At 42.2% G+C, this 13,648-nt stretch overlaps 1 protein-coding gene across 10 annotated transcripts in view; it reads left to right on the top strand.

Moving 5' to 3' along the window:
* Positions 1–13,648, top strand: part of bcas3 (BCAS3 microtubule associated cell migration factor) — a 999,028-nt gene that overhangs the window by 41,228 nt on the left and 944,152 nt on the right. For all 10 annotated transcript variants that reach the window (XR_010968797.1, XM_068010741.1, XM_068010743.1 and 7 more), the window contains one exon: positions 5,693–5,799. Coding sequence is in view for 9 of the 10 variants with exons in the window: in XM_068010741.1 (XP_067866842.1) it covers positions 5,693–5,799 (107 nt within the window). In the remaining variant the exon portion in view is untranslated. The remainder of the gene's footprint in view (positions 1–5,692; positions 5,800–13,648) is intronic.

The following is a 13,648-nucleotide window of genomic DNA, read 5'->3' as shown; positions in this document are numbered from 1 at the left end:
TTGATCTGCCTGAAGAGAGAGGAAGAGACCCAGAGAAAAGATGGATTGCTACACTCTAGAGAAACACTGCTTTGGAGAAAGGAAGCCTGTGTTTCGGGTGGGGCAAGTTGCTGTTGCCTCCAGTCAAGAATCCCTGCCTGAAGAGTGAGTTCTGTAGTTGCTGTGCTCTGTGGAGAAGGCTCCTTTGCTGAGAGTAAGTCCTATTGACTTCTGTGTTTTGGAAGTTTCTGAACTTTCAAGAATGTTTCTACTGTTAGACTGCTACATCAAAATTTAAAATAGACCTGTTGCTACAACCTGTTGCTGAAAGATCTGTGTGACGCCTGCTGCAGACGAACTACCTTGAATGCCTATCCACCATAGACTGTTCATTAATTTCACCTGGGGAGACATCAAGTGGCATTTGACTTTGAGACGCCTCACTAATCCAGGAAAATACTACCAGAAGTTACAACCCAATTATTTTATTATTCCTAATAATCTATTGTAAAGTCAATATTTCCGTTTCCCCGGTTAACTGATTTTTGAATGTATGTTTTTGCATGAGGGTTAAGAAGATTTAAGGTGTTATAAACTAGTCGTTTGGTAGTACAGAACTTGAGAATTGCTGAAAATAGAGACATGTTGAAGCTTTTCATCTTGCACTCATCAGGACAATACGGAAAAATAACCAATGTAAGGGAAAACCACAACTTGTACTATCTGCGAAGAGAGTGCTGATTGGTTGGCAAGTGAACTCTGATTGGTAGAGGCATTACCATGGAGAATGCACCAGTTTACGGTGACTGACAGTTAACTGCCAAGCTTTGTTTGAAATTTAAACCAGGCAGCTTGACTCTGGTCAGGCAGCATAAGTTGTTGTTTTCCCTTACATTGGTTATTCTTGCGTACTGTTCTGATTAGTGCAAGACGAAAGGCTTCAACAGCATGTCTCTATTTTCAGCAATTCTCAAGTTATAAACTTTTTTCATACATATAGATTCATCTCATTATCTTTTAAAACTTGGTTTATTAATAAATAGTTTTGTTGTTTAAAGAAACCTGGTTTGGTGTGCTTTATTCTGGGAATAAATAAAGTGATTAATTTGGTTATTTTTCTGGTTGGTGAGAAACTTTACTAATATGCTATGACCTGTGGAGTCGTGGGACTGAAGTAATAGTGCATTACTCCCACCTTGGTTGTAACAAATCTCAAAAATTTGAGCAACAGGTGAAGCTAACCATTTCATGCTGCTACTATGCAGTAGCAACACGAGTGGTATTTTCCACTAACAGGAAGCTATCGTTAACCCAAGAAAGACTTTTGCCTACCACACAAATGAGTATTGTGGTATATGAATTCCAGGGCAGGTGTGATGTCAGGTACGTAGGCTGTATATCCCAATGACTGGCTGATCATGTCAAACAGCACGTCCTTTCGGCTGTTTGCAATAGGCAGAGTGCTGACCGTACTCAACTAGCCCATACTTGCGAAACTCAGAATAGAATGTCTGACATTCGATGTGATTCCGCGATTGGACAGTACTTACTGAACAATCCCGAGTGTGCTAAGAATTACACTAACGTCTAATTTAAGATTATCAGTCAGGCTTGCAATGTGGCTCACTTGCGCTTGCTACAAGCTACATATATTCATAAAGAATATATGGCAGCCAGCATTAAAGGAAATCCTAAAATTTTCTATAAGCATATAAATAGTAAAAGGGTGGTAAAAGGAGGAGTGGGGCCAATTAGGGACCAGAAAGGGGATTTACACATGGGGGCAGAGGGCATAGCTGAGGTATTAAATGAATACTTAGCATCTGTCTTTATCAAGGAAGATGATGCAACCCAGGCAATGTTGAAAGAGGAGGTAAGTCAGACACTAGAGGGGATTAAGATTGATAAAGAGGAAGTATTAGACTGTCTACTTAAAGTGGATAAAGCACCAGGACCAGATGAGATGCATCCAAGGATACGGAGGGAAGTGAGGGTGGAAATTGCAGAAACACTGGCTGTAATTTTTCAGTCTTTCTTAGACTCGGGTGGTGCCAGAGGACTGGAGAATTGCAAACATTACACCCTAGTTCAAAAAAAGGTGTAAAGATATGCCCGGTAACTACAGGCCAGTTAGTTTAACTTCTGTGGTGGGAAAACTTCTAGAAAAATAATTAGGACAAAATCAATAGTCACATGGACAAATGCGAGTTAATTAAAGAAAGCCAGAATGGATTTCTTAAAGGAAAATCATTTTTGACTAACTTACTGGGGTTTTTTGAGGAGGTAACAGAGTTGATGAGGGCAATGCTGTTGATGTGGTGTGCATGGACTTTCAAAAGGCGTTTGATACAATGCCACACAACAGACATGTGAGCAAACTTGTAGCTCATGGAATAAAGGGGAAGGCAACATGGATATGAAATTGGCTGAGTCACAGGAAACAAAGAATAGAGGTTAATGGATGTTTTTTGGGAAGGTTTGTAGTGGAGTTCCCCAGAGATCAGTGTTGGGACCCATGCTTTTCCTGATATATATTAATGACGTAGACCTTGGTGTACAGGGCACAATTTCAAAGTTTGCGGATGATACGGAACTTGGAAGCATTGTGAACTGTGAGGAAGATGGTGTAGAACTGCAAAAGACATAAACAAGTCGGTGGAATGGGCAGATAGGTAGCAGATGAAGTTCAATGCAGAGAAATGTAAATTGATTCATTTTGGTAGGAAGAACATGGAAAGACGATCTAGAATAAAGGGTACAATTCTAAAGGGGTACAGGAGCAGAGGAACCTAGGTGTATATGTACATAAGTCATTGAAGGTGGCATGACAGGTTGAGAGAACGGTTAGTAAAGCATACAGTATCCTGGGCTTTATTAATAGGGGCATAGAGTACAAGAGCAAGGAAGTTATGTTGAACTTATATAAAACACTAGTTTGGCCTCAGCTGGACTACTGCGTCCGGTTCTGGGTGCCACACTTTAGGAAAGACGTGAGGACATTGGAGGGAGTACAGAAAAGATTCACGAGAATGGTTCCAGGAATGAGGAACTTCAGTTATGAAGATAGATTGGAGAAGTTAGGACTGTTTTCTTTGGAAAAGAGAAGGCAGAGAGGTATTCAAAATCATGAGGAGCCTGGACATAGTAGGAGAGAGAAACTGTTCCCACTCGTGAAAGCATTGAGACTGAGAGGGTACAGATTTAAAGTATTTGGTAAGAAAAGCAAAAGTGACATGAGGAAAAACTTTTTCACACAGTGAGTGGTTAAGGTCTGGAATGTGCTGCCTGAGAACGTGGTGGAGGCAGGTTCAATTGAAGCATTCGAGGGAATTAGACAGTGATATGAAAAGGAAGAATGTACAGGGTTATGGGGAGAAGGCAGGGAAATGGAACTGAAGGAATTGCTCTTTCAGAGAGCCAGTGGGGACACGAGGGGCCAAATGGCCTCCTTCTGCACTGTAATGATTCTGTGATTTTCAGAAGCAGGGACCTGTCCTCTGCAGGCAAAAGTAACATGTCTAGGCATTGTGCCTTTTTTGAATTAAACAAAAATATGGGGGACAATAGTTCCCTGGTACATCCTTCATGGCAATGCCTCGACCAATCAACACCCTTTTCTTATGCAGTATAAATTGTTGCTCCCTTTGAAATTTGGCATTCTTGGGTATGTCCTGATGACTGCAAGACAAAGTTTTGACAGCATGTCTCTTTTTCAGCAATACTCAAGTTCTAAACTACCATGCGATTATTGATCATATTTCTCTGTAAGCTGGGTTTTAACTGGATATAATTTATACAGCATTATTCCAATTTACACTTGTGCAGCATCTTTAGTATAGGAAAATATCCAGAGTGCTTTGAAGATAGGAAACTGGATGCTGATGTGACAAGGTTTTTTTTTGGGAAGAGAATATAGAATTTCTGGTAAAGAAATATTAGCATTATGTGTTAAAGGAGAAGGAAAATCCAAGTGTTTTCTCCTTGTCTACATGGAAAAATATACTTGAATTTTTATTACCTTTTCAATTTATATAAAAAAAAAATTCAAATTTGTTGTCTGATGGAGACTTGCCATTTTAGGTCTCCTTTCCTCCAGAGACGCCCTGTTGATGTCACTGACAGGGAGGGTTGCCACATATCCTGGAGCCACTCCATTCATTTTAATGGACTGCGTAACCTTGGACCTGCCTAAGAGCCTGCCCGAAGCTGGGAAATGTGCTACCAGTTGTCTGAGCTCCATATTCTATGGTTTTTACAATTGATGTAAACTGCAATGGGCTCCATTGGGAAACGTAAAACTCCCACTTTTATGTATCAGCAGCTGGAACCTGTATGCTGTAAATTTACTGTAGTCAGTTTTCACAATACAAGTTACTTTTGTAAAGAGTAACTTTTTACCACATTCTTTTCGGGATCACCTTGTACCAATTGCATTCAAAAGGGTGTTGAATTTCTCAACAAAAGAGGAAGTATATTGCTTCTTTTTGTTTATGGTAATATGACCCCTGATGAATCACTATCTGTGTGTAGCAGTGTTTATGGCTGCATTTTATATAATGGTCAGCCGCAGATGCATGGGTCTCCCTTCGTTGTTTGCACTCTGCAGTGCAGGATACCGATTACTTTTTAGACACGTGAATGCGTGCGTGAAAGTGCGCTGTTGGATTGAAGGAGCTGATTTTAAAAATTATTTTTTATGGGTATTTTAGCATGGTGGTTTTTTTACTGTACTACTAATCCACAGGCCTGGACTAATGAATTGAAGACAAATCCCGCCATGGCATCTGGGAAATTTAAATTAAATTAATTAAATAAATCTGGAATAAAAAGCTAGCATCAGTAATGGTGATCCTGTGACTACCGAGTTGTTGTGAAACCCCTTCTGATTCACTAATCTCCTTCAGGGAAGGAGATGTGCCATCCTTATCTGGTCTGGCCTCTGTGATTCCAGACCCACAGCAATGTGCTTCACTTTTAACTGCCCTCTGAAATGGCAACTCAATTGTATTCAAGATGGCGGCTCACCACCACCTTCTCAAGGGCAGTTAGGGATGAGCAATAAGTGCTGGCCTAGCCAGTGACACCCAGATCCTGTGAATTAATAATTAAAAAAAAATGCAGATTGCTGGTCTGTAGTATTTTGCATTGTATGCAACAATTGTTTCTCTGCATTACACAGTGAAGACTGACTGACTGAAAAACAGTAGATCGGCTCATGGAGCTTGCTTTCCCTAGACAGGAACAGTAAGATTATGCAGTGTAAAAGCATTATTATTCTAACAACAAGACAATAAAAACTTGTCGCAGAAAATATCCTAGGCTGCTGCACAGAGAGGGGAGAGAAGATGAATAAAATAGATGAAAGAATAGGTGCCAAGCTATCATGGAGAGTTAAAGGTGCCAAATAAATGCAAGTTGTTGCTGATATTGCCAACTTTACTTCCTCAACCGACATCAGGAACAAATCAATTGGTCATTATTCTCATTGATGTATGCTGAACTTTGCTATGTACAATATGGTAGTGTTATTTGTTTACAGTGATTGCGTTTCGAAAAGTAAATAATTGTATGTGAAGTATGAGTGCAAGTTCTTTTTTCTGATATGTGATTAAAGGGAATGCTTACTGGGCATTTTGGGGAGAGCTGTGTAAAAGGTGGTGTTAGGATGGGACCTTAACAGTTGCTGTATTGTGACCTTGAAATTTCTTTGCAGATCTTGCGAGGAATCCGGAGTATCATGAGATGAACAACGCTGGAAATGACCCCCCATTGCTGCTGCTCATTGGATATGCAGATGGGATGCAAATTTGGAGCATCCCTGTAAGTCATTATTTTGCTTACTTTTCCTTTTTTGTCTCTGCCAGATAAACCTGTTGCCATGCAGGCTTCACTGTTACAGATTTTTATTTTTACTATGTTGGTAACACTGTTAAAATATTACATACTTGAGCATGTAATGGAGGCTGACACTTCAGGGCAGCAATGAGAGGTTGCTGCACTTCGAATACTGTGCACTGTTCTGGCCTCCATATTCTAAAGATTATATAGTGCCTTTAACATAAAATGTCCCAAGGCGTGTCACAGCGGCATTACAAAACAAAATATGACATAAGGAGATATTGGGTCAGATGACCAAAAGCTTTGTCAAAGAGGTAGGTTTCAAGGAGTATCTTAAAGGAGGAAAGCAATATAGAGAGTTGGCGAGGTGTTGGGAGGGAATTCCAGGACTTGGGGCCTAGGCAACTGAAGGTGCAGCCACCAACGGTGGAGTGATTAAAATCAGGGATGCTGAAGAGGCCAGAATTAGATGAGCACAGATATCTTGGAGAGTTGGAGGAGATTACAGAGGGAGGGAGTTGTGAGGCCATGGAGGAATTTGAAAACAAGGATGAGAATTTAAAAATCAAAACATTGCTTGACTGGGGGCCAGTATAGGTCAGCGAGCACAGGGGTGATAATTGACCGGGACTTGGTGTGAGTTAAGACATGGGCAGCAGAGTTTTGTATGATCTCAAGTTTATGGAGGGTAGAATGTGGGAGACCGGCCAGGAGTGTGTTGGAATAGTCAAGTCATTCCAGTTTCCGGCTTTGTAAGAACCTGCCCACATCCCCATTCTCCACCACGTATAAACCCACTGTTTCCACCCATTCCAGTTATTTCTCCAGATGACGGGCAGAGTACGCTGCTCGAAATGTCGAGACCTGCCAGTTCTTTTAAGAACTCCTTTTCCAAGGAAGCAGTTGCTCTTTTTGCAGCAGATTCACGTGATGTAAAGTTAGCGCTCTCACCATGAAACCTTCAAACAACTTTTAGTCTTAAATCCTTTACTATTTCTTAACTTTACTCATAAAGTCTCAGCTGCCTGCTTACCTCTCATTACATCCTTTCATATTGAAGTGATTTCATCCTTAATCGCTAAGACTATCTTTCCCTATCTTTCCTGTAGATCTAAAAACCTGGTATATTTAGTTCCCAGTCTTGATTGTCTTGCAACCATGGCCGGAATTTTATGTTGGGTGGGAGGACGCGTCCACTGGCTGAAAAGTTAGGGGTGAGCCCACCTCCGCCGGGCCTGGGGAGCCATGCCGGGATTTTTTGCTCCCCAGGCCCTTAGTTGGCCTTGGGCGGGATTCCACCTTCTTGAGGCAGGAAGTCTGGCCTAATGGAGCTGCCAGCCAATCAGCAGGCCAGCAGCTCTTAGTCTCAGCAGTGCCACTGTGAGCTGTGGCCACTTCTGGGACTGCACCCAGCCAACAGAAGCAAGAGGGACAACAGCCCCGGAATCAAGATACGTTTTTGGGGCCTTGCCGGGGACATTTGGCTAGGCCTTGGTGAGGCAAGGGGGGAGTCGCTTAGGGGTGGGGAAAAGTGTTGTCTCACGGTGGGGGGCCCTCCGTGGGGCACAGGGTGCCCGATCATGAGGGCCCTACACCAGCCACAAGACGCCCACCAGGTTTTACCTGGTGACGTTCTGGAGGCCTTTGCTGCCCGGCTTCCGCTGATAAAATGCCAGTGGCGGTGGGAGGAGGCCCTTAAGTGGCAGTTAGTTGGCCACTTAAGGGCCATGATTGGTCCCGAGGGGGCGGTTTCTTGCCGCCGCCACCCGCGTAAAATTGCAGCAGAAGCGGGAAGGGGTCAGGACAGGCTCCACCCCCCCCCCCCCCCAGCCTCCTCAATTTTACCGCCCCGCCCCCGTCCCCCCACCCACACCACGCTTGCGTGGGGGGGCTGTAAAATTCCGGCCCATGTCTCAGTTGACCAGATTGGATTAGCCACATAAATACTGTGTCTAAAAGAGCAGTTCAGAGACTGGGAATTCTGCGGCGAATAACCCACCTCCTGACTCCCAAAGTCTGTCCAACATCTACAAGGCACAAATCAGGAGTGTGATGGAATGCTCTCCACTTGCCTGGATGAGTGTGGCTCCAACAACACTCAGGAAGCTCGACATCCAGGAGAAAACAGCCCACTTGATCGGCACTCCATCCATTATCTTAAACATTCACTCACTCTTCCACCAACGCACAGTGGCAGCAATGTGTACCATCTACAAGATGCATTGCAGTAACTCACCAAGCCTCCTTCGACAGCACCTTCTAAACCTGCGACCTCTTCCACCTAGAGGAACAAGGGCTGCAAATGCATGGGAACACCGCCACCTGCAAGTTCCCCTGCAAGTCACACATCATCCCGACTTGGAAATATATCTCTGTTCTTTCACTGTTGCTGGATCAAAATCCTGGAAGTCCCTCCCTAATAGCACTGTGTGTGTATTTGCACCAGATGGACTGCAGCGGTTCAAGAAGGCAGCTCCCCACCACCTTCTCAAGGGCCATTAGAGATGGGCAATAATTGCTGATCTTGTCAGTGATGCCCACACCCCATGAAAGAATTTTAAAAAAGTAATGTTTGCCATGGCATATCCTTCCAGTTGAATTTGCACCTGCAATTCATTTAACTCATATTCCTGTGTATGTATAAAGAACATTTATTTGGGCCATATACCCTAACCTCATCCTCTTCTCTAATGATTTACTCATGTGTTTTTCATTTCTCTCTCCTGGTTTAATTACATTACATCTTTTAGGTTTCCCTTTACCTGTAGTGCCTGAAGCATACTTTCTGACTGTTACTCTACTCTCCCCTCTTTTGTTTGTTTTCGAGCTATTATTTATACTACCTTTTCCACAGTATCCTCCCCCCAATTACTAGTTTAAGTCCTTGTGACTGCTCTATTTATCCTTTACGCTAGGACCCTGGTCCCAGTCCAGTTTAGATGTCCGCCCCAGTGGTACAGTTCCTTTCTATCCCAGTACTGGTGCCGGTGTCCCATGAACTGGAACCCTACTTTTCTGCACTGCTCCTTCAGCCACATGTTACCTTCTCTAATATAAAATCAAAATACTGTGGATGCTGGAAATGTGAAATAAAAACAGAACATGCTGGAAATACTCAGCAGGTCTGGCAGCATCTGTGGAGAGAGAAGCAGAGTTAACGTTTCAGTTCTGATGAAGGGTCACAGACCTGAAACGTTAACTCTACTTCTCTCTCCACAGATGCTGCCAGACCTGCTGAGTATTTGCAGCATGTTCTGTTCCCTTCTCTAACCTGCTAATCCCTACACCAATTTGTACGTGCATTCTGGATAAACACATGAGGGAGGGAGGAATAGAAGGATATGCTGATGGGGTGAGATGAGGGGGGTTGGGAGGAGGCTTGTGGGGAGTATAAACATCAGTTGGCCCATTTGGGCCAAATGGCCTGTTCTTGTGCTTTTTTTTTTACATTCTATGTAATTATCTGGGGTTCCATCCTTTTTGTTGTGGAAATGAAACCAAGGCCTCGTCTGCTAGCCCAGGTAAAGGATCCCATGGCACTGTTTGAAGAAGTGCAGGGAATTCTCTGTGTCTTGCTCACAATTGCCCCCTCAATGATCACTACCAAGAAGAGGCATATGGTCGTTCTTTCAGCTACTGATTGTAGGACCTTGATGTGTGCAAATTGGTTGTTGGGTTTGCCATTCTAAATGAATGCGTTGGTTGTAAAGACACTTGGGATGTCCTGGAGACTTGATGAGGTGTTATACAAATGCGATATCTTTCTTTTGTTTGCTTTTTCTCTTCTGGTCCGAGTTACTAGGGATGTTTTTTTCATTATTATGTACTTCCTGGTGTGCTCTGATGGAACTGTATCCTCCAGAGCATTTGCAGTGCTGTCTGCTTCATTTGTGAATGAATCTGATGAAAATGAATTTGCCTTAAGGACACATTTTGTCCCATGTGCTGTTTCCATTTATATCGCTAAAATCTCTGCATGCAAGATGTTTCGACCATGTTTTTCTCTTCAGATAGAATGTTCGTGGATGTGATGGAAAAACACCAGAAACACAGACCATCTGAAATTAAAAACAGAAAATATTGGAAATGCACAGCTGGTTGCTCAGCATCTGAGAGAAAAGTCAGGTTACTCTTTTTTGGTGGGACCCTGCGTCTAGTGAAAGACTAATTTTTTGGCTGGGTTCCATCTGACTCATTCAGATGCTAATTGATCTGCTTTGAGCATTTCCTGAGGTGTTAGAAAAGGTCTGTGAAGATGATCCCATTGCCTGAAAGCTCCTGAAGAGCGCTCTCTCTCTCTCTGTATGTCTGTATGAACTCAGTAAGTTACTGAAGTATTTTAATAGAAGATCCACTATTATCTTGATCAACTGCTGCAATTGATTGCTTTTGAGTACTAAAGATTTTGAAGTTTAAAAGTAACCATATCTTTATTCAAAAATACATAAGAAATTTTGATGTTTCTGTGTTTTTGTTTTATTTTCTTCCGTGTTATAATTCTAAGCTTTCTTCCTTTTTTGGGGTATCTGTGTGGCAGGTGCAGTTCTCTAACAGAAGTTATTTTTTTTTCCTCTGATCCTTTGCCATGCTATTCCGAATTTCTCTTTTTCCCTCGCCTCTCTTTTTCCCCCTTTTTTCTTTCTCTTTCACGCCCTCTCTCTCTCTTGAAAATATCAGTATCCACCAATGTTCCCTGTAAGCTGTGCAGCAACCCAGAGGTTTCCACACATTCCACGTACAAATCAGCTCCTTTAAGTTACTGTGCAAAAAACTTTAAAGGAGCTGTGCACTTAAATAAATCAGCTGCATTCCCGAAAAAATAGAGGGAATGTTGGAATCTATGTACTGTGTTCTGCAGGGGCACCTTTTAAGTTTGAGCTCACCTTCTGGGGAAGCTGGAATATGCAACCACAAGTAACTACTCTGTAGTGCAATGCACTGGAGCTCCAGCTGGTTTTAATTCACTTTTATTTCTCTAGTAATGAATTCCTTGGCTAGTCAGTTTCATTGAAACACTTCTCTTCCGCTAACTTTTATATCCCATCTGCTCTGTGGTCTACCTTGGACTCAATTTAAAAGAATCTGAGCCAATTTCCAATAGCCTCAGCTGGGGACCAAATGGTAGCATCTTCGTGGTGGCACAAGGAAATGGTTCCTACTTTTCCTGTCGGTGATATTCTGAAAACCAGATCAACGCAGGGAAAAAAGTCACCACCCGTTAAGAAAGAATCGGAAGATACGCATCAAGGGCAATTCAGGATGCTGCAGTTTAGCTGCACTAGTTGAAGTATCCATCAGAAAGTAGCTCAGATTCAATCTGTTGCTCAAATCTTTTGTGATCAATATTTTTAGATGCTGGGAAAATGCTTCAATGATAAATTGGTAACGTTTTGAAGGTGGGAGTAACATTTGATGGTCCAGGAAAACCTATTTCTTAGCAATGCCTAGTTGCACATCTCCAATTTTTCTGCGAATCTTTGGGTGAAGTTGTTTGAACTTTTTTAAAGGAGACTACTAGTTGGCAAATAGATTGAAGAAGAAAAACAGCACCAGCAAAACTTGTAAGCCATCCTAGGAGTGACCCTCCTCAGCCAGAGGATAGTTTAACTGTGAAACTGGCAGCTTGCTCCTCCTCTAAAACAAAATAAAATAACTTTAAAGATTAAAGAAACTGTTCACTTGGTTAAGTCTGTGACCTAGAGAAATAGGCAGAATCCGAACTCTGCAGAATGCTTTCTGGTTACACCTCAGCCAGCAATGTTGTTTCGATATTTCTGTTGCTGTTTCTGTCTGTGACTGAGATTCAGATCCTTTGGAAACACATTGTCCAAAGTAGGGACAAGAAAGATTTATCAGAAAGCATCCTTAGTTGAAAGGAATCAGACCTTTTAGATCACTAAATATTCTTCTCAGTATGACTATGTCATTGATAACCATTTCACTACTCTGCCACATCAGAGTACAGGTTATAACAACCCAAAAAACTTGTAACTTTTACTATTGGTATTTTGAAGTTTGCAAAGTGATGCATTATAAGTAGGGCCCTACCAAATTCATGGCCATGAAAAATGCATCACTGTAAAATCTCGGGTCCTCTGTGAAATTGGCGATTTTGTGAACTTTGCGTGTTTTATTGATTTGACATAAGGCTCTCCTCACTGATTGCTGGCCATATTGCGAACATCGCATGTTTTAGTGATTGACATAAGGCTCAACTCACTGGTAGGAGGGAGGGCTTCTGGTGCAGTTTTGAGAGAAGCAGTCTCAAGTGTTAGCAGACAAGTGAGAATGCTAGAATGAGCAGATCAAAACTGGCCACAACCATTACTGCAGCACATTGATTGAAAGAATTTGGAAGCTGAATTCTGCATGCCAATGGTGGAATACTGTTTTGTACAAGCTGCAATATTTTGTTGAATCACACATGGTGGGCAATGGTTCAGCATTACTTAGAATCTGAAAGCCCTCGCAGCAGAAAGAGAGCATCTGACACTACACTGCTGGAAAACGAACACGCAAAAAACACCAATGATTTTGTCTCTTTTGAGAAGTCAACAGAAAGCTCAGAAAATCGTCAGTTGATTACAACGGAACTTGTGGATGCTTTTGCAAGCGGCAACATACCATTGATAAAACACGATCACTCAAAGCTGTGGGTATTCATTCAACGTAATGTGCAAAATGGTGGTTGCTTGCCAAGTGCAAATAAACTATGACAGGACTACCTACCGAAGGTTGTTGATGCACATTGCGAGGAGATGAAGTCTCAGAATAACACGAGAGTCTTTTGCAATTTTTAGTGATGAGTCCACCGTTCAGCAAGACAACTGTGCTGTATTGTTTGATTTTATGTCTGGTAAGGCTGAAGATGTACAGTCCTTAAAGCTATCAACAGTGCTTGCAGGCTGTGTCCACTTAGAAGCTGTTAATTATACCATAGTTTCCCAAGCGATAATCAAAACTGTTTCAAAATACGGTGCCGATTTCAACAAAGTGTCTGCTTTCATTAGTGACAATGCAGCTTATATGAAAAAATATTTCAAATCTGTGCTCCAAGGTGTAATGCCTATTGCTATCCATATTGTTACAACTGACCGCTCAGGACAAAGTCCCCAATCAAAATATATGATTCAGATTGCAGTGGGAGAAGCGCACTGTTGATTCAGTCCCATCTCTCCACAGATCGCCTAACAGATCTTTTTAAACTTTCCAAATTAAACAAAACCACAAATTGACCATCTATTAACCCCTGAATGAGGCTAACCAAACCAGGTGTCAATTTAGATCAACAAATCAACTGTTTAATTAGCAAAACTAAATTCTTAAAGACTACTGAGATATAAACAACATTTAAAATAGAAACTTAGTGTCCTTGCAGATTTACGCTCCTGCCGAAGTGGAACCTTCCAATGTGGAACAGTTCAAGGTTGCTTGAAGTCCTCACAACCGTTCGATGGGGGGGAAGAAAATGTCCAACATCCGAAACTGCAGCTCTTCTTTCATCCAGCGATGACCTCAGCCGACCAACAACTAGCGAACACTTCAATGAACCAATTTGGCTTTAGAATTTTGAGGGGTAAAATTCACCTTCCTCCAGTTTAAACTGTCAGAGAACTCTGTTACGTTCATGCTGATCCAGCTGTCTGTGTCTGTTAATTGTGTCTCAAAAGCCAGTTTTTTCAGATAGTTTCACATGTTAGTTGGCAACATTGTATCTTGTGTCCTTGGTCCTGAGTGGCTGTTGCCGGGTAACCAGGATGCATTCTTTGGCTCACAGACCCTGGAGCTTGTTGCCTTAAAGCAGTACTGAGCCTTTTACAGCCTTAAAGGT

The sequence above is a fragment of the Heterodontus francisci genome, chromosome 30 (assembly GCF_036365525.1).
Source record: "Heterodontus francisci isolate sHetFra1 chromosome 30, sHetFra1.hap1, whole genome shotgun sequence".
Taxonomy (NCBI): domain Eukaryota; kingdom Metazoa; phylum Chordata; class Chondrichthyes; order Heterodontiformes; family Heterodontidae; genus Heterodontus; species Heterodontus francisci.
The sequence above is the reverse complement of the archived record's forward strand: the minus strand, read 5'-3'. Positions and strand labels throughout refer to the sequence as shown.